This window comes from Phasianus colchicus, chromosome 10, assembly GCF_987193195.1.
Source record: "Phasianus colchicus chromosome 10, bPhaCol1.hap1.1, whole genome shotgun sequence".
In the NCBI taxonomy this organism is placed as follows: domain Eukaryota; kingdom Metazoa; phylum Chordata; class Aves; order Galliformes; family Phasianidae; genus Phasianus; species Phasianus colchicus.
The window spans coordinates 18,301,812-18,323,384 of record NC_143445.1 but is presented as its reverse complement, the minus strand read 5'-3'; the positions used below and the strand labels follow the sequence as shown (position 1 = coordinate 18,323,384).

Genomic DNA, 21,573 nt, shown 5'->3' with positions numbered 1-21,573 from the left:
ATGAAGTGTGCTCCCCAGTGGGTGTGGGGAGCCTGCGAGTCCCAGCAGCGTTAGTGCCATGGCCAACTTACAGCAAGAGGTGGCTGCAAAGTGGGATGATGAGAGCTCAGATAGAGCTTCTGTGGTTTCATCCAGAATGTCTTTACTGCTTGGATCTCGCTGACACAACTGCATACTGTTCTCTGGTCTGAGGTGGGAGTACTCTTTATTTTTTTTTTTTTTCCCCATTGCTTTGGAAGGTGGCTGTGTATCACCGTAGCTGTGCTCCAGGCAGAGCCTGGGGGTAGGAGCACACCTTGATGGCTGCAGCAGTGCAGCTGTGGAGGTGACATGCAGGATGTGCCCCTGCTTTGAGGATTGCAGGAGGTGGCCCCAGGAGCCTGGCAGTGCTGTGCAGTGCTCCTGCTGCTACAGTGTCTGCTGTCACTCCTCAATGAGCAGAGAAACAAGCTGTCTATTTGCAAGATGCATAGCTGGACCAGAAATATCTCACACAGCTGGGGAATGCCAGAGTGCAGAGGGAGGAGCTGATGTTCCAATTGAAAATAACTTCTGCGTTTTATGGGTTTATGGTTTTATTTCATCTCCTCAAGCTTAATGTTGGCTTAATGCAGACTGCATATAACTTAGAAATACCATTTATATCCTCTTTAGTAATTACACTTCTCATTGTCTGTTTGGTAATACTCTTTATGCCTTATTTAATCTCTTTATTTTGTCAGATGACTGTACCATTAAGTCCATAAAAGCAAGATGGAACCTTTTCTCTTTCAGTTGCATTTCTAAATATTAATTTGATAATACGTAGTAGTACAATGGGGAGAAATAAGATCTACTTTGTGTTGTTTTTGTGTATGTGGACAGCAGGAGAGAGAAGCCATAACGTTCATCTTTCTCTTATTTTTCTTTGCAACTTAAGTGAAGTAATCTTACAGCTCAGTTGTAGGATGTTGTTCCTAAAGCTATTAAGTATATTTGCATCTTACTGTGTTGGCTTTATTAAGGCCCACTGTGTTAATTTCCGAGGCTTTCCTGTGAGCACACGGGCTGTTTGCACACAGCAGCCACACAGCCTGCTCTGTGTAAGCAGAGTGGTTTTGTTGGCTGTCCCCTGATGGATCCAGTGGCTCCTGTTCAGAGAGCAGTGTGTGCTGTCAGACGGCTGCCTGGAGCTGCCTGCAGGAGGAGGTGCAGGTGGGATCCTGCTCAGCTGCCTGAGGAAACATCAACATGCATGCAGCATGCTTGGTTGGAATGGTGTGTGTTGTGCAACCTCCTGCACGGACCCACAGTGAAAAGTGTGGGACTTGCAGCTTTCTTTGCTCAGGTAGGTGGCATCATCCCTGTGCAGGCGTGGGGTAAAGTTACACACCTGGCAGCACATGGTTATGGATTAGAGCTCCAACTTAGTATCCCTGGCATAAGTGAGGTCTGTTGGGCAGCGTGTCAGGTGGAACACGTTGCATTCCCTGAACAGGTGAGATCTCAGGTAACATCTGGACTGGCAGGCTTGGATGCCTGCCTTTCTGGCAGCGGGGCTCTGCCAGATGCTGAACAGCATGGATGTGGCAGAAATGGTGCAGCTGGCACCCGTGGGTCAGCATTCAGCCTAGTGCTCAATGAAGGAGCAGAGCAGCTCCCGGCAATGAGGCGTGTGTATTGCTAAGAGTGATGGTCATTGCTTTATCTGAAAATACATGGGGCCCATCTCAGCTGTGTGTCTGGCTGGAGTCTGAAATCAGCGTGCTGCAAATAGGCTTGGAAGACCTTTCTTGGTGTGTTTGTTTCATAACTAACTGAAAAGAGAGGATGGTGTAGCTTGTAAGTTAGAGAGAAAAAGGAAACAACCTCCTGAAGTTGGATGTGTAGCACTTAGGCTGCTTATAAGCCTTTCTTTGAAGTGCATTCCTTCTGTTAACATGTTTGACATAGGGATGATGCAGTGAACTTTCTTAATTGTCCACTGTTCTTATTAAGTGTTTTCATTTGGGTGGTATGTTCTGAAAACTGGGGAAGTGCAAGCAGAGACTTGGTGCTTACTGCAGATGGCATTTGAGAAATGGAGAATGCAGAGAGCTTGGTGGAAAGGATTTCTTCCCTTCTTCTGTATTTGTGAAGAAGTGCTCTAAAATCTTTCATATAAATTTGATTCGGAAGTGTATCTAAAAACGTATCTGTGAAATGCATCTATTTTATCAATGTGATAGAGTAATATTTGGGTGATTAAAACAGTGATAAATAAATTGTACAGTTGTTGTCTGTTGCAGTTATCTGACTGTGGTCCATCTGCTTTTCTTACATGAAGGAAAAGCTCTCTGCTGCCTTTTGTTAGTGGTCCAACAGCTCAGTGACATAGCTGTTTTCCTCACAGGTGAGCTAATGCTAATAGGAAGACTTAAGTGAGAATTACTTCTCTTTAAGGCTTATTAGTAACTGATAGGCTTAGGTACAAAGAAGCAGATTTTCTGTGTTGAGTAGCTTGTTGCTAAACCTCTAAGCCAAAACCTTGTAATAGAACACTCCAGCAGTGAAATACTGCATGCAGCCTGCCTGCCAGGTTAATGTAGCGGTTCAGGTTTCCATATCCACACACTCACCATCTTCTTTTATGGAGGACGATTTCATTAAGGTGAATTCGAGGCAGGTTTGCAGTGAACTTGTTCAGAAAGGAAGGCTCACTCCTTGTGTGTGCAGTAAGTCTCAGAGATTGCTGCTTCAGTCACTCTTCCTTCTTTGAGGCTGCTCCTCCATCCCGTGCTGTTTGGAGCCATAGCTGCCTGCTGCTCTGTGCACCTGTGGGTAGCTTCGAGTCAAAGCCACGATGGGTCACTTTGGGTACCCTTCAGTGACAATGGCACCTGTTTCTGCCTTGATTTCCACTGGTTTGTCTGTGGATTTTCTGGTTCGTCTGAAAGCACTGCCCAGTCCACCCATCTGTTGGTTCTGGCTCACCCAGGGAGCAAAAGGCTGTGAGGGTCTTTGCTGTGGTCTAGGAGGAAGATGATGATGAGGAGTAAAGGCAGAGCTGGGCAGTGTCTGGGAGCCAGCCAGGGTGTAAGCAGATCAGCAGGTGGTGATTTTGGAGTGATACCAAGAGAGGAGAGGCTGCAGACAGATAGAAACAGGAAAGTAATTTAAGAACGTGGCTGTGCACTGAGATCAAGGCAGAACGTTATCTTGATCTTAGTGCGTGGAGAAGCGTGGGAGGGAAGAGGTGAGATGAAATGGAGATGGGTCTACTGCAGTCAAAACAAGGAGGAAAAAAACCTATCATCCCAGATGGGATGGGTAGATAAAAAGAAGCTATTGCAGTGTGCGCTTGAAATTTGGTAGCAGGAGAGGAAGGCTGTAATTGTGTGTGTGGCAATGGAGTGGGACTGTGTGTTTAAAATTCCATTAACAGTTCAAACTGTGTCAGAATCACAGGATCGAAGCTAAAGGATTACTGAGCACAAAGGAATGAGGACTGAATGATGGTCTTGCCATTCAAAATTGATGGAGTGCTGGCTTTTAAAATTACAGCACCAAGTCTAGCAATTTAAATATATATGTATATATATTTGAAAGAAGTAAGCATAGAACAACTATAAAATATTTCCTTTCAATACTTGATTTTCTTTGACTTCTGTGAAGGTGTTCTTACAGATGTGTTCTATTTTCTTACAAGGAGAACTTGTGAAGAAGAAATAGTGTATCTCTTGCATTTCCTGACACTGAAGGTGAAAGACAAATATTTTATGTCTAGTAGAAGTTTGGAAGTCGCTATGTCATTTTATTGGTGGAAATAGATGGCTGTTCTGTTGAACTTGCTCTGTTCTGCTTCACAGTTGAAAGATGCATGAGTGTTATGCAGTCTGGGACTCAGATGGTTAAGCTGAAGAGTGGAACCAAAGGGCTGGTTCGTCTCTTCTACCTGGATGAGCACAGGACCTGCATCCGATGGAGACCGTCCAGAAAAAGTGAAAAGGCAAAAAGTAAATCCATAATCCTTTTAATTTCCTGGGAAGTTGAGTATTAAAGTGTGGGTTACAGATGGGGCAGTGAGTAATATGTTTTGGATCAATTGCATAAATGCTCTTCACTTATTTTAAGGTGATCCCCTATTACAATCTAATGTTAAAAAATGCTTAATGACTCCTAACCTGAATAATTCAGAGTTGTTGAAAAGCAGAGTGTGCTCAGATGGCTGTAGAAGTGTATCAGTTTGTGATTTCTCTTTTCCCCACAGTTGTCATCGATTCTATTTACAAAGTGACCGAAGGCCGTCAGTCTGAAATCTTCCACCGCCATGCAGAGGGGAACTTTGACCCGAGCTGTTGCTTTACCATTTACCATGGCAACCACCTGGAGTCACTGGATCTGATTACCTCTAACCCGGAGGAAGCTCGCACCTGGATCACAGGACTGAAATATTTGATGGCTGGGATAAGTGATGAAGACTCGCTCGCTAAGCGGCAGAGAACTCACGATCAGTATCCTCTTACAAACCTGAGCACAGCACAGTATTTCTTACCTGTTTTTTAGTGAATTAGGTATAGGGTGTTCTTTCACCTCCTGCCAACTCAACCAAAAATTTTGCCACTGATTGAGATGGAAATGTTAGATAAGTGTGACATGGATGCACATGTGTGCAATAAAACATTAACTGTGCGTTAGGGACTGGATGAAACTCCATTGAAGTCAGTGGGCAGTCCTGCATTTTGTTAGTGAAATCCCTGCCAGAGTGTTGGAACACACGTTTATAGTTATCTCAGTGAATACTAACCCCAGCATGACTATAGAGGATAGTTTGATCGGGCCTCCAGAGCAGTTCAGCAATAGTGTTACTCCTCTGTAGCTGTTCTTTTTCCATGTTTTTCTTAAGTGTTTTTCGTGTGCAAGTATATGCAGCCTGCCTGGTCAGAGGGCTGCTGTGCTACTGACCACTTGGTAAAGCTTCTGTGTCCTGAGATGTCTGTCATGGAAGGATTTATGTCATCTTCTGTTTGCTCAGCTGTTTTCTTTATTCTCCTGCTTCAAATTACAAGGTTTACTAGAAGGCATTGTTTTCAAGTTATTTACTGGTTGAAAACTTTAATTTCTTAGCCTTTGCCCAGTTGAAACTCTAAACTTTTTCAGTCCTTTGGTAAAATGACCAGTAACTTGTGGCCCTCCGTTTCTCTTATGTGATGTGTGTCAGATATCTGTGCCTGCATTGCAGCCTCCAGTGTTTGTCAGAAGCATAAATCTTTAGGGCTCCTTAAGTATTTTTGTAGTAAATCAAATGAACTTCTTGCAAAGATTATGTTCCCTGAGTATTTTCTTGATATGTTTGCTTTTGTAGGAGAGCAGACTAGCATGTTAAATACAAAGAATGCTCTTCTCTCTAAAAATACAAAATCAGCACTTTATCTTGATAATAATTGTTATCTGTCTCTTTTTTGCCTCACAGAAGATTGCAATGATTATTTGTAAATATTCCTTCTGGATAACAGACACAGTAGATGTTTTAAGTTTATACTTTCAGTGGTTAATTCGGATGCACAGATCCATTTGAGGGATATATTGCATGCTCTGTTGCACGCATACTCAGCTTGCTATATTTATCCATGGCTTCTCTGAGCTGCACGTATCTGCTGTATGTTCTCTGCTGGTGAAACATCCCTTCAAACCTTGTCTGTGTTATAAATGCGGCAGCTTGGAGACAGCACACAAACGACCATGTTACACTTCCAGTTAGAGCAAGAACTTAGCAAAAGCTGCTGAGGGAGTTATGCTCAAAAAGGGGCTAAAAGTTACTGCTTAAAAAGCGGAGAAGTTCAAGCAAGAATAAGGGAAGTGCATAAAAATGTCAGAGCAAGTGTAGCAGTACTTGAAAACTGTGCTGAGTACATCCTTAGAGGAGAAGCTAATGTCAGAAATATGAGAGTGAAGTGGCAAGTATTATGAACCTAGTTGGAAATAATTGTCATAAACTGGTACCAGTTTTAAGTATTTAAATGAAACTGCTGTCCATAGCAAGGTTAAGGATGAAAATTGGTTCAAACACACACAAACCTTCAGAACATCCTTCAGAACATCCCAGGAAATGTCATTGTAGACATGAGCTATATGCAGTGTAAAGAATCAAGTCCTGCTTTCTGATCTTGACAGCTGCTGGCTTTGATGTCACTTCGTCCTAAATGTATAATTGCTGTCCATTTTCTCTGCAAAAATTGTTATGTCATAGACTTGCTGCTCTATGGGACATGTGACAAAAACGTGAGGGTAGAAATAGTGGAGAGAAAGCAGCAGTCAAAGAAGTTCTACAGAGATGAAAGAATGACTAAATATACAGATGAAATAAATGTATGATAGTCTAAGAGGAAAGAACATGGAAAATCAAGAGTAGTTAATTGTTACTGAGGCTCTCATTAACCTCTGGCTTGTAATAGTGTCTTTGCCTGACTTGGTTGGGTTGTCTTTATTCCAGCCCTTTGCATTGGATTAATGTCATCTCTGGTATACAGATGGCTGTTGGGCTTGCATCCTGTGAGTCATGAAACCAGTTGCCCTGAGATATTAACTCTGCTTATATCAATCTTGGTTCTACCAGCTAGATGGTGCAATAGCAAGCTGTACCAGAAAACGTACAATAGTTTAAAAAAAAAAAAAAAAAGTTTGGTCTGGCATCAGCACAGGCAGTACCATGTAGATAGCATCAGATCTCTGCCAGCAATGAGTTTTTCATGGTGTACCCCAACATCTCTAACACAGATGGTGGGATATTTTGATTCACCTGTTTTGCTCAGAGGCTCTGACTTGAAAGACACATTTGTGACAGCTGGATTGAATAATGCTCAGTTCTTTTCCCTAGCAGAATTTAAGGAGCTGGGGAACTCCTATGCCCCTGAGTTTGAGTCTTGTCCCTTACCTGCCCAACTGCTCTGCTTCCCTCTTCCAAGGGGAGATCACCCTCTCGTACCTTTCCTTGACATGTTTGCAGCTGGGTGAAACAAACCTTTGAGGAAGCTGACAAGAATGGAGATGGCCTGCTGAACATTGAAGAGATCCACCAGCTGATGCATAAGCTCAATGTTAACCTGCCCCGCAGGAAGGTGCGCCAGATGTTCCAGGTTGGTGACCTCTGACACCCGCTGTTATTGGGGTGAGACAGTGCTGGTTACAGTGTGTTTCTGGACATATCCAGAACGGGGAAGTTTGGACATAAGTGTCCTTCATTCCAACATCTCACACATTTTTCCTAAGTCATGGCATTTTATGGACAAAGATGCATCAGGATGCTGGTTTAACAGAGCAAGCTACATAGAAGAGAATTCATTAATGCTTCATAGAAGAGTATTCATTAATAGTACTTTTTTAGATGCATTGTTGTTTTCATTGCTATAAACTGAATTATTCTATGCTGGCATTGATAGGCAATAAGGTTGTTCTATTGAAAACTTTTTTTCATTTCCTTTATGGAAAAATATTTAATAGAAACTGGCTTTATGAAAGTAATTACAGTCTTTTAAAAATTCCTCTCTTAGCCAGAATCAATTTTTTATGTCTATTGTGTGAAAACAGTTACTGTTTTCCACCAGCCCATTTGTTTACACTGTAGGAAAGGAAAGACAATCCAAGGCGTAATGGAGAGCCAAATAAATTTTTTTAACTTCAAAAACAGTACTACCTAGAATCCAGTTTACTATAAGACATGGGGAGGTTGGAGAATCCTGTGTGGTCAAAAGTGTGTTGGTTGTCTGGCATACAGTCAGCATTAGAGATGCATCTCATGGAGCATAGGTCACTCTGTAAGGGTTTGGGAAGTGTTGAGATTGGTAGAGTTGTGATGCAGAGGTGAACTTGGATTGTGTTTGTTCTCACAAACAATAAACATTGCTTTAGGTGTGGGGAGGTCAGAAATCATGATTTTAAATCACAGTCAACACCAGATAGCTGGGAATGAATTTCTTCTTGGCTTACTTATTGTGATCTGAATTTAAAGCTCAGGTGACAGTAGCACTAGCAAAGTGTGATGAAATGCAGCTCCTTGAGTTCCTTAGTTTTTAAAGATAATGCTGGCTGCTCCAGGAGAAGCAGACCATTGGGAAGCTATGTGCTAATAGGAAAGAAGCAATTAGTTTGCTCTGGATTTTTAAAGTGCTAAGGAATGAAGTAAGGCAATTGCTGACAACCATCAGGGAATCAGTAGGGAAGGGCAAAGCAACTCTGGGACAAATCCTCACCCCTATATCTAGCTGTCCTGCATGGCTCTTGCACTTGGTCAGCTGCAGTTGATGCTGTTTGTGAGACTCAGTGTTAGAGCTTTGGGGCGAGCACCAGCAGCTCTCTGTCTAGGGGAGCATCTCTGGCTCCACAGGGGTGGCTGGGCTCACAAAGCAGAATAGGTCTGTCCTGCACTGACCAGAGTGTGGGGCTGCTGCTTTGGTTTTGGTTGGTTGTACTTGGTGGGAGTCAGTGGTGTAAACAGTGCTTCCCGTCCTAGAGCAGGCTTGAATACGAATGAAACAGCTTCTGTGAAGGGAAAGTAAAATGTCATCCTTGGAATGTAAAGCAGACCAGGGCCTGCTCATTGCATCTGCTATTAGATGGGTCCTTTGCTCCAGAAGGAGGTTGGGCATGAACTGGAAGAGCTTTCTTCAGAAGGAAGAAATGATAACGAGATGGAGGTGCTTACTCTCCTTCTGGAGAGGGATTTCTGTTTGGAGAACCATGCAGAGACAAGCCATCAGGCCCAAACAAGTCGATGTTAAGAGGACTGCAGAGAAGGCATTCTGACTTGCACAGGAGCAAACCGTGCCTTTTTAACTCTACTTTGAGGACAACAAGGGGGTTTATTATAATGAGAGAGAAAGCGTTGTGTTACATCTATGAATAAAAGGTATTATTTGTAGGAACATTAACACATTGCTACACTTTCATTTCATTTTGTCATCTGCTTACACTCTCAAACTCAACAAGAGTTGCAGCTTTCCTGAAGTTTGGTTATTGTGGAGACCTAGATAATGTTTGACAGCAGTCCCCCAGAATATATTCTTTGCTTTGAAAATCCAAAGCAATCCTCTTAGGCAGATGTTCACAGTGAAAAGCTTGTATTAACATACGTTAAGTACTGTTTTCTTGTCTTCCTACCTCTGAGGATAAACAAAAACTGTAATCAAGACTGGGGCTGCTGGGGTTATATTTTGGTGTGCAGTCTTACTGCTGCTGCAGTCTTGGACCCCCTGCAGAGAGCTGACAGGGGGATCAGAGTGCTGCAGTTTGAATTACCATTAATTTAAGACTGTGGCCTTGTTCTGAATGTTTTTAAATGTCAGACTCTGTTAGAGGAAGCCAAAGGGTGAAATTACAATGTTCCTTGCTATGTTATAATCCAGGATAACTGCAGGACATAAAGGAGGGCAATAGATCAGAAAAAAAGCCCAGGGTGTGCTGCTTTACATGGGAACGAGTTCAAAACTGAAGATGGAACTGGGACCTTTGTATGGATCCACAGTAGTACTGTTTTCACAAAAAAAAATCCAATAGACAGTATTATCATTTTGCTGTTATTTTAGCCTATGTGTATTAGGATTTGAGCCTGCAGATTAGAATTCTTTAAATTTTTGTTCTTATATATAAATCTGGTTCTGCTTCATCCCTTGAATTCACCTGCATCCAACATGCTTATCTGAGTGTCTTTACCTCTTAGGAAGCTGACACAGATGAAAACCAGGGAACTCTAAATTTTGAAGAATTTTCAGTGTTTTACAAGATGATGTCCTTGCGTCGAGACCTCTACTTACTGCTCCTAAGCTACAGCGACAAGAAAGATCACCTCACTGTTGAAGAACTTGCTCAATTTCTGAAGGTGGAACAAAAGGTATGGAAATATATATCCATACATATCTACGTGCATATACATCAACTCAAGTATAGGGAAAAAGTGGTGTGAAAAAACTTTAGAATGGAGCACTTGGGAAAGAACAAATATTGGTTTTCTTTTTTGTTTAACAATAGATCTAAATGCTTCTAGAAACAATCTGAGCTTTTCTTGGATATAATGTGGTAGAGGAAGGGCAACATCTGGAAGAAATCTTTAGCCATGCCTAAATGTGGTGATCCAGTGGAGGTTTTCCTGCCTACCTGGGAAGAAATTGAACTATGAAAGTTGTCTGTGGAACTCTTGGAGAAAACTGCTATGCTAGACAGTGAGGAACACTAGCACTCATGTTTACTTCTGGCAGTTGGTCCTGTGTTGTTTGCCCACCCCTTGGATCCACACAGAGAATATTGTTCCAAAACAACCTCTGTGTTAACACCCCCAACCTACTTGTGCTTCAGGAGTACAGATGCTGTGTGTTACCTGCAATCACAGGATGGTGTCTTGTGCCATTCTGGGATCCTGCCTGTAATTACTGCTTTATCTGAGTTATCCCTACCAGGAAATTATCAAAATTCTCTGCTTTTTTGTTGCTTGATTTTTTTTTTTTTTTTTTTTTCCCCTGCTGACTCTTAGGACAATTCTATGGCATATACAACTCCTCAGTTCTTCCCTTGAAAGGGGAAGGCTCCCCTGAAATACGGAACGTTGTTCTATCACTGATCTCACGTTGGCAGCCTCAACACAGAAGTTTTCTTACAAGCAGTCTGGTCCTGGTGATTCTGCCAATTGCAGCTTCAAAGCACAGTGCATTTGGATCTTCCCCCTTTATGCTCTGTCCCAAGTCTTCTCGGCTCACCACTACCTCCTTTTGTTTCCTTTTTTTTTTTTAATCACTGTCTTCTGCCTGGGTGCCCTTCAGTGGGGCGCCATTAACAAAGACAACCAATGGGAAACAAATGCTCCCAAGAAGATGCATGGAGCTGCTGAAGAGCTTAGGAGCTGCTAAAGAACAGTGGTAGAAGAAGGCACTGGGAGGGAGACCTAGAGCAGAGAGAGAGACCTGTGAGTGCGTGAGGACATCGTGAAAGTACTGATGCAGCAGAAAAAGCAAATTGACTGTCAAGTCTGGAATACTGCACCCATCCTCTGTCTGCACACTATTCAAAATCCTAAGTGCAGAATGAGCTATGAGCTGTAAGCTCTCAACACTTCTTCCTTCCCCCTCTCCCCTGCAATAAGGAGAAGCATGACTTCCTGAGATGAATCTCTAGGCAATGTTCTTCAGCAACACCTTGCACTTTCTTTGCCTCTTTCCTTGTCTTCTCACTTCCTAGTATTAAATGTTAAAGCAAATTTACACTTGTGTTTTCAGAACACAGATATGATATCAATGATCTCAGGTGAGGCAAGATTGCCTTCAAAAGCTGGTGGTGGTTCAAATCATAACGCAGCACTGAAGTGCCTTCAACCAAACCTCATCTACCTTTTGCTCTTGCCTAGCTGCTTGGCAATCTGTGGGCAGCCTGTCCAACTCCATCTGCTACTCGTTTGGCAAGGCTTTTGAATATGAGGATGGAATAAAAGGGTTTGGGCTTTTTTGTTAATTTGCTAAGCTGTTGGCTTGGCTTTTTTTTTTTTTTTTTTTTTTAGAATTCCCTGTTGCCCTTACCCAAGAGCTTGTGAAACAGATTACTTCCACTTAATTGCAGTTAAACTCAGCTCATTGAAATTGCAATTTTATGGCTTCAAATGTCAGAGAAGCAGAAAACAGGCAAAAAATAAGCTGGTTTCCTGGAAGGTACTGCAGTCCTCTTAACCATGAGTGGCTGTGAGGGAGGAACATCCCTGGATGTGCAGTCATATCTGCATGTCTGATTGCTGTCCCACTGGGAGTGCCCTTTCCTGATAAATCAGTATGTGCTTGGAAGCTGCTCCCCTGCTAAATGACAGATCACTTCTGTGGCAAGGTCTCCAGGGGCTTTTGACTGATGGCATCTCATACTTGGCTTTAAGTTCTTGACAAAATAAGCTCTGCATGCACTGTCTTCCCTGTTGAAGAACAGCTTTGTGGTGGCTGGCCACTCTGGACCTGCCCAATACAGGGACTGGTCTCATTCTGCCCCATTGATTCGGGCCCCCTAATGATGCTGTCCTGTATGCAGACTCTCAGCCTGAGGCTGCTGTCTGGCCTTCCCTCCTTGCTGCTGTATTCATGTCACACTGAGTGCTTTTCTTTCACAGTCAGCAGAGACCTCTTTGCTGCTCTTGATGATTATTTAATGAAGTTATGCACTTTGGTGTTGCAAACCTGAAGCGTTTGGTTCTGGTTCTGTAAGAGTAAGACTGGAAGAAGGGAGTATCCTGCATGCCTGCTCACCACCTGCTGCTTTCCTATAGGTCAGTTACTTTGCACTATACCTCACATCTGTGCTGGGAAAACGGCCGCCTGCTGAGATCCTGCCTCCAGCAACGTTCTCTGCATGCTCCAGGAGAGTTTACTGCTTGCTGTATGCTGTGCCCTATCCCACTTCTTGTGCTTATACAAAGGGATAACAAGTATATTGATTGATGTGATAGCTCCGTATGTCATGACACTTTTCTTCCAATCTCAGTGTAAGATGTTGATGTAGAGATTTGCTTTCATGAAATACATTTTGATTTTCTTAAAGAATAATTAACTATTAACAACTGGAGGCTAAACTTCCAGTCTGACGCAGGCTCATGGATTGGCATCCTATCTGGGTGCACCTGTCACCAGCATTACACTTCTTTAATTTCTACTTTCTTTGTTTTCTAACTATTCTTCTACTTCATGTTTTTTTATTTCATTTCCCATGAGGGTGATTCCTGTTCTTAGCTTGTGGGCCTTTACAGGAGAGGGGTCTCTCACTGCTCAGCGTTGAAGTGCTCTGCTGCTTCTGGAGGGGAACATCTTCAGTAGTCCTTGCATCTAAGTACACATCAGTGATGTTCACTACTAATTTGACATTATTTCTAGTGAAAGAATGTAAAATGTAATGAAAATAAAATTTATATTAGTTTCCTAAGTCTCAATCTCTCAAACTACACTTAAAAAGCACAAATCAGTGAACTTTTCCTTAACAGATGCTGCTTTGGACTAGATTAGACATTTTCATTCTTAGAGCACACGAGTACTGCGCTGCTTGCCTGTCAAGGAGTGGTGTGGGATAATGAAAACATTAATTCTAGTCAGCCTCTGCTGAAGAAGGGCTGCTCTGAATGGTGCTTGCACTCAAACAGCAACGTCTACTTGAGCTGGGATAATCAGTTATTTTCTCTATCAAATTGTTCTCATTTCCATTATCCTGTGTAATTCCAGCAGGCGTCTCATGATGTTGACTTAGCTAGGAGATATAAATGAAATGTTTGGGCAAGGCTGGGCAGTGCTTCCCTGGGCATGAGGCAAAGCAAAGGAAAGGCTGAAGGGTGGAAAGATTGGAAAACCTTTCTCCACATTAATACTTCTTTCAGCTTGCATTACCATATGTGTTGAATTGCTCACTTGCTTTCCTTCTGTTACTACGTTTCTAATGTTGACACATCTAGTTGCTTGTTTTTTTTCCCCTTCTCTGGTAATTTTTCATGTTTAGGCTGTAGCCTTGTAGGTGCAATGAGATATGGTTGGTCATGGCCCCCACATTTCTTAGGGAGAGCTCCACTCTTGGCAGGATCAGGCCCTTATAGAAGACCAGATCCAGAGAGTCAGCCTGCACTTGGAAGATTTCCATGCTGTTGAATGCCAGTGCTGGGAACACTGAGCTATAGGAAATAATGGAAAGTGCAAATTAGTTGGAGACTACAGATGGAGCAGATTGAATGGAATTGGTTTTCCATCTGAGAGAAGTCCATTTGTAAGGACAGGGTTCACAAAGGGTCTGTTTTCTGTTTTAAAGAGTGAAGGCTGCAGAATCTGCAGTGTGAGCAGTCTCACTCCTGCCTCTGCCTGAAGGAGTCGTGCTAGCAGAGATCTCACCCTGGGTAAGAGAGGGGACCAGACCACACAGTTCCTCTGCTTCCAGACTGCTCCTCACATTGATTTGCAGAAGGGTGTTGGAGCTGACTTTGCCAAGCGTGCAAACAGTAAATAGAACAGTGGTATGAATGAGCTGCCAAAGTTTGGTGTCATTATTATCATTCTGTGATATAATTAGTAGAGGGAATAAAATACACCCAACCTCAGTTTTCACTTTGGATCCATACAGTTTTAAGGGGGGGGACATGGGTGAAAAAAGATGGTGTGAGTGATGGAAAATGCTTTCCTCTAGTTTCAGAGGAAATGTGAGCATCTCTGTTACTCTGGCCCCATTAGTCAGGACCTCGGCTGGGAACGTGCTGGAGCTGATGACAAAACTCCTATTTGTTTCAGAAGGACTGCTGTTTTTCGTTTTGGAGTCTAATTATTTATCTCAGAGCCTGTATATTACTCTCCTAGAGAGTGAAGTCTCTTGAAAGTAATGAAATCACAGGAGTGGAAAATACTGGAAAATGAAATCAAACCCTGCAGATCTTTTCGCATGTTTAAGTAGGTTGTACTGAAGAACAGTTCTCACTGCAGCACTGTTGCCCAGTACAACTATTGTCGATTGTGCTTAACAGCTATTTTCTTCAATCTTTTAAACTGAAATGAGACAGCTTTTAGCAGTGACCACTGCCTCTCATTCCTGTTTTTCTCCTAAAAGGTAAGAGCCACCAGGCTGGTGGAGCGCTGACTAAAATCAAGTCCTTTTACAGTAGGATTACTGGCTGTTCCCTACCTATTTAACTCAAGTTGGTGTCTTTTTACAAGATTTTAAACTGGTCTAGGGTAGATTTTGACATGCTGGTCACATAGTAGGAAAAATAAGTGTACCAACACTGTATTTTTTTGTGCAGATGAGTAATGTGACGCCAGAATATTGCCTTGACATCATACAGAAGTTTGAAGTATCAGAAGAAAACAAGGAGCAGAACGTTCTTGGGATTGAAGGTAAAGCCTTTTGATTTCTAAATTAATTTTATGTCCCGATCTATTATTCTAGTGGAATAGAAGGGCTTTAGCAGTGTTCTCATGTAGCCTGTATAGCAGTCAGCTGCATAGGTGTGCATTTTAATGAAATAGGAGAGACAAGAGTAGGTGGGTTGAATTATGTCTGGCAGCATCAACAACCAGCACCGTGGCTACAATATGTTGCAGTATAACAGACTAATTTGGATGCCTCAGGCTTATGTAAATTTATTGTTAGCTGTGTATTAAAACACAACACAAAATATGTAATTTATAGTACAGTATGTTCTAACGAAGTAATAAAAGCAAAGTTTGCATTCTGCTCTGTGTATAGTTGAAATCTCTACTGTATGGTCCACTGAGTTATGCTTAATCTCCACTGTATGGTCCATTGATTTATGCTTATGTGAAGTAACAGAAGATCAGTTGCATTTTCCTTGAGCTTTGTTAATGTATTCTTTTAGTAACTTATGCTTGTTTGCTAAAGCAATTGTGGATGATTTATTTATTCAAAATTCAACTTAGTATCAAATCCAAATCTGAACTGGAATGAAGCAGATTAAATGCTATGGTCTGTTAATTTGCCCAGAAGGCAGCTTTCATGAAGCAGAATAATTTACTTGGAGATTTCTGTAGGGAGTGGGGAAGATCCTCTGCACAGTGCTTAAGGTGGGGAGGCTGCACCCGACTGTCTGTTTTTGCTGTTGGTGGTTAATTGGTTAATTCTGAACGGGCTCATCTCAATGCCATGTTTGCAAATACTTGCTGATTGTGTGGAGTTTTTTGGCAGTAGTGAATGTGTTTTTCTACATTATACTTTATTTTCTAATTCAGAGCTTTTTGAAAACTGTCCGTGAACAAGGTTTGGGTCTTGGGAATGTTCTTCTCAAAGATGCTAGAACTCCCACAGGATTTAAAAATAAAATAAAAAATAACCTGCATTTGTACCATCAGTAGATTGATGCTGTGCACCATCCTCAGTTTGCAGAGAAAGAGGCAAGTCCCAAAAATTGAACTGATATGGTGAAAATATGGGGTACAGGAAGATTAATTTATGCTATGTGATTCATTGGTCTGGGGGACAGGAGTTAACACTACGAACATAAATAGAAGAAATAACTACTGGAGTGCAAACTGTTTGCATGGCGTCTTTGAAAAACTGTTTCTTTGTTCAAAGGTTTCACCAACTTCATGCGCAGTCCTGCTTGTGATGTTTTTAATCCATTGCATTGTGAAGTGCATCAAGATATGGATCAACCCCTTTGTAACTACTTCATAGCTTCATCTCACAACACGTACCTGACAGGAGACCAGCTCCTGTCCCAGTCTAGAGTGGAGATGTATGCACGAGTGCTGCAGGATGGTTGTCGATGTATTGAAGGTATGTTTTTAGTATAACTTGGTTGGGAGAGGTATTTTCAGCACACTTAGTGACAGACCTAAAACAGCGATGCTTTACTATCTTCTTAATTTCAGATAAAGCCAGTTGCAAGATTTTCATTTAATAAAGGTGTGGCTTGTTAATTTAAACTTAATCAGAGTCGATTGAATAGATTGAATGAAACTTCTGACACCTGCATGGTTGTGTACATGAGTTCCATCAGCAAGATTAGCAGGAAAATGTAAGATCATGGACATCTCTTAACATGAAGCTTTTTTTTGTCTTAACAGTGGATTGCTGGGATGGTCCAGATGGAGAGCCAGTAGTGCATCATGGGTATACGCTTACCTCTAAAATATTCTTCCGTGACGTGGCAGAAACCATCAATAAGTATGCCTTCATCAAAAACGAGTAAGTGGAGAGTTGGTTTTGAAGCTAGGCCTGTCTGTTTTGTGTAATTAATCTCATGCCAAAATTCAAAACCAGAAAGTATGTGTAGTCCATTAAACGCTCTGAGGAGTTAAAAAGCTGATTCTATTCTCTGTTTGTTGCCTGCATCCTATTTAATGTTCAACTTCCTGAACAATACTGTCAGTGAAGCTTGAAAGCTCAGCTGAAGTTAGGAAGACCTTTTGTGTGTTTTTAACTCAGTTGTTCTTTGAACAGTCTGAGGCTGTTCAGTATCCAGTGATTATCTTGGTTCTTTGTTTGAGCAAAACTTCCCACTCATTTCCCCTGGGAAATTCTCCTTGAAAATCAATGCTGTAGTGCTCTCTACCTAAGGAAATGCTTTATTTCAGTAGGAATGTAGTAAAGCTGTCTTATAATACAGAGATGAAAGGTAATGTTTAAATTCTAATTTGCTTTCTGTGATACTATATAACAGTGTATTATCAAGATAGTAGGGAGTTGGGCCATATATACACACAGCAGTCTCAGAAGATAGTGAGTAGGTGTGTAGAATTTTGAGTAGCTTGGAGAGAATAAAGGACTGGAGGAATTGGATCCTCATTTGGTGTGTAGCTGGGCTGTGGGGTTCCTTGCCATACAATTTTGGGTCTGCCAAGAGTTTAAAAAAGAACTGGGCAAGTTTTTGGAAGAATTAAGCCTTTATATACAGAAACAATGTCTCTAGCTCAGAAAACATTAACTGAAAATTCCTGGAGCCTGTGAGAGTGTTCTGGAAAGGATTGCCAACTATTTCTGCTGCTCCCCAGTCTGGTCATCTTCAGAGATTTGGTCTGGCTCACTGTAGCTGCAGTTAAGACAAAAGCAAATTTATCTTGCTGTATCATAAAACCTTTGGAAAATGAACAGAGATATTAACAAGTACATTGAATCTGCGGATTTCAAAACACTTGGTTATTGCAGCATATGAAGACCATAGAGTGCAAAGGAATATTGTAATAGAAAGGCGTTGCATTGCTGAGGAGTTTTATTGTGTGTTTCTTGGTCTGTGGCTCACACTCAGTGATCAAACACTGGCACCTGTGTGCTCGTGGGATGGGGTTGGAGGTGGGGGCAGAATCTCCTGCAGCGACTGTCAAAGGGATTCTGACTGCACGGGGATTTGGGAGTTCATGTGCAAAGTCCTCCCTCCCGAGGGGAGTTTGTTTCCAGGCTGTTGACAGTGTGAGAGCAAACTACTCAAAATGGTTTGTGGTAAGCTGTGCAGGTCTTCTCTCTCAAAGCACAGTTATGTCACTGTCTGGGGTTTTGTTTCTAGGTTTCCGGTCATACTGTCTATTGAAAATCATTGCAGTATTCAGCAGCAAAAGAAGATTGCTCAGTACTTGAAGGAGATACTTGGTGACAAACTGGACTTGTCATCTGTAGTCACCGGAGATTCCAGGCAGCTTCCTAGCCCTCAAAACTTGAAAGGGAAAATCCTAGTGAAGGTAATTTGCTACTGATGGCACATTGAAAATCTAGTGGGAGGCAGTGCCTGTTATTTACTGTGTGTCTTTGGCTTTGGGGAATAAGTTTATCTATAGCACCCTGATTGGTACAGGTGCAGTAAGTTAAAATTCCAAGCTTTTCACAGAGATACTGATATGGTAAACTCTAGCCTCAGCAAGTGGCCCAGAACATTTCTGTGAGTGTTTTAACAGGGCAGTTATATCAACAGTAAGGTATAAAAAATTTTTTCTGCTTTTTTAGCACCTTATCTAAGGGTCTTCAAGTCAGATTTTTTTTTTTTAATCCATAGCACTAAGTGAAGAAAACAAGGATGTGGTAAAAAAAAAAAACAAAAAAAAACACATCTTTATGAATAGGAGGAAATGTGGCAATTACCTGATGCTTTTTGTGAAGTTTATCAAATATATGATGTTAGTGGGTATTTCTCCCTATCATTCATATTCCTGTAGTATCGAGAACATTTATAGAAGGAAAGATTGTATGGTAGTGCTTTGGAGTGATGTAAAAATGTCTGAAAACATGCATTTTCATGCATTGCCCCCTCACCCTGCTATGAGCAGCATTTCATGAAAAGAAATGAAACTATTTTCATGGTTCATCAGCTGCATTTATGAAAGAAGAGCACATCAGAAGGTGGCTGAAGAGCAGAGAGGGAGGCTCTGCAGCACTGTAGTTAGTGTTGTATGCAACCTGAGTTGTTGGAGCCCCTCTATGCAAACAGATTTGCTCTTGAAGGAATTTCAAAGGCAGAGATGGCTGTAATATGAAAGCAATGCTAGGCAGGCCATTGAGAAGATGATTAATAAAACTGTAGCTCATTAGGTTGTCTAATTTACTTTGGCACATGAGGAGAATTTCTTTGCTGTGAGCACTTGAGATACCATTTTTCTTTGTCAAGCTGTCTATAGCAATTCACAGTAGGTTTGATGTTATGTTGGACATTTCAATATATAGCGGAGATGTGACTGATTTAGAAAGCCTTCAAGTGCTCAGCTGTGGTTTTGCATTTCACTGAGGCAGTTTTCTTGTTTGTGAACTATGTGAGTGTGTAGTGTTGGTGTTTTAGGGAGCTGAACAAGATAGCAGGTTACAAAACATAGTGAATCCAGCTTGGAATATGTCACTGAATAAAAGGCAGGAGGTCTGGCACTGTGCTGGTCTTCCATGAACTTCTGAGCTTCTCTTCCTAGCACATCTGAGTTTATAACTTTGGGTCAACTCTTCAGCTAACAGTGGTTGGAGCCCTGTGAGCAGTCACAGAATGGTGTGCAGCTGGCTGATGTTTCTAGAATGAGGAACTCCATTTCCAGCATCACAGAGTCTTACCACAAAGCCCTATCTCCCATCTCCAGTTCAATTTAAACAGTCGTATTAGGAAAGATAAAATAGCTAGCTTCTTGTGGAAGTGAGCAAGTTTCTCATCTTTTTTACTATTATTTGTGCTATTCTATGCAGTTCTCTTTGAAATACGATATTGACTAATTAGCTGAAGAACTTCGAATTGTGGCTGTAATTCTCGTTTTGCTACTGAGTATAAAAAAGATTTCTGGTAATGCTAAAGGATTTAAGCCCATGTAAACATTCAAGTCATTAGCAGGGCAGCGTTATTCATTTCAAAATCCAGTCCTTAAGTCAGTTCTCTTAATTTCCTCAAACCCAGTTCTTGTCTACCTCTGTCTGTGATAAAACAGACAAACTGCTCGTGTTCCTGCAAAAAGGGAGGATGACAAGGATGTGTGATAGCATAAAAATTTGTTTTCATAAGCATTAACTTGGCCTTTGGGCCCAATTTATTAAGTAGCAGACGGCAAAACAAGAGGTGGTACCAAAAGTTCCATCTTGGGTGGTTCAGAACAGGCAGTAGGGAAAGGCTTTCAGCAGAGCATAGCGCAGCATGGGAAGAGGCTGCCCAGAGAGCTGAGGGAGCCTCCATCCTGAAAAGTTTGCAAGATTTGGCTAAACAAAGCTCATCTAGAGCTGTGATGGTCCTCCTTTAGTGGAAGGTTGGACTAAAGACCTTCAGAGGTCTGTAGACAACATTGCTGCAGTTCTGAATTCGGGCCTTACCAGAAGTGGTCAAACAGCAAAATTAAAGTTGAATGTTCTAGTAAGTATCATTCATCTTTCAGACCTCAATTTTTTTTTTTACCAGAAGTAACCAATAACCTCTGATACTCACCACTCTAATCAGATGTTGGAAACTAGACATGGAGTTGAAGTAGTTCCTTTCTAATGTAGGTATATGAAGCACAAAGTAGAGGATTAGCAACTAATTTTGAATTGCTGACTACGCGCTTGCATGAGCATGCAATATTCAAATAAACTTTGCTGCTTCATTCATGTTGATGGCTACTTGCAATGAGTTTTTTGTGTATGCGTTTTCCCTTCTGATGCAGAGCCTATAACATAGTCTGAGCTTCTGATTTTTGAGTTTTATTTGAAGTACGCGATGGTTTGCTTGCTAGAGGTAAGCCTGAAGCACTGGGGAGGCAACTTTAAAAATTCATTGACACTCACTGGCTTGCTCCAGAGATGGGAGATAGTGTGCTTTTTTGAACTAGCTTGCAAATGTCTGCCAATAACAAGCTAACAGAAGTACATCAAACTCCTTCTGAAGACATCATCTGTGATAATCTGACTCCTTGAGTCAGTTTGCATGACATTGTCTGAATTCGAAGCTCTGATCACTTTTGAAGTAAGCTCTAATGGAGTAAAAGGATATTTGGGGCTTTGGAGAACATAATGTTGACCATGTGAGTATTAACTGTAAACGTTTTTTTCCTCTTTTTTAGGGAAAAAAGTTGCCTTACAGTCTTGGAGCAGATGCTGAGGAAGGAGAAGTTTCTGATGAGGATAGTGCTGATGAAATTGAAGACGACTGCAAGTTAAAATCCTGCTATGTATGTGCATGTACACATTTCCCAGAACTATCATTTCTTGCATATGTATTTCATAATCCTACTTGCTGTTGTTAGCAGACTAAGTTTTTTAGCTTGGATTTCTAAGTCAGGTCTCTTAAGATGCAGGAATTATATAATTCCACGTTTTGATAAGGACTGCATTTGTTCAGAAATGCAGAACTTCTCATTTAAATCATATAGATGTCAGATACATACGGTGGCCTGCTGCCAGCACAGTGAGCATGCTAGGCTTTTTCAAATACAAATGTACAGTGCAGTGTCATAATGGAATTGCTGCACTGTGTCTAGTTGAAAATTAAGAATAGAGGCATACAAATAAAAAGAATTTGAAGTGTGAGAAATAATTTTCAGTACTTTCTTCAACATTAAAGAATGTTTTCTGTTTTCTTTATTTCTTAAGTCTTACTGTTGTTTACTGTTCTGCTAGTGATTTTATTAATGTTTTTTGTTTTTGCTACAAACTGAAACTGGTGTGCGACGCTGACCCATGTTACCCAAC

General features: G+C 41.5%; 1 protein-coding gene across 6 annotated transcripts in view; it reads left to right on the top strand.

The window, feature by feature from the left end:
* Positions 1-21,573, top strand: part of PLCH1 (phospholipase C eta 1) — a 63,576-nt gene that overhangs the window by 22,941 nt on the left and 19,062 nt on the right. For all 6 annotated transcript variants that reach the window (XM_090147592.1, XM_090147591.1, XM_090147594.1 and 3 more), the window contains exons 3-11: positions 3,828-3,974; positions 4,229-4,472; positions 6,965-7,094; positions 9,674-9,844; positions 14,741-14,834; positions 16,030-16,233; positions 16,524-16,644; positions 17,960-18,131; positions 20,946-21,053. In XM_090147592.1, coding sequence (XP_090003718.1) covers positions 3,828-3,974; positions 4,229-4,472; positions 6,965-7,094; positions 9,674-9,844; positions 14,741-14,834; positions 16,030-16,233; positions 16,524-16,644; positions 17,960-18,131; positions 20,946-21,053 — 1,391 coding nt within the window. The remainder of the gene's footprint in view (positions 1-3,827; positions 3,975-4,228; positions 4,473-6,964; positions 7,095-9,673; positions 9,845-14,740; positions 14,835-16,029; positions 16,234-16,523; positions 16,645-17,959; positions 18,132-20,945; positions 21,054-21,573) is intronic.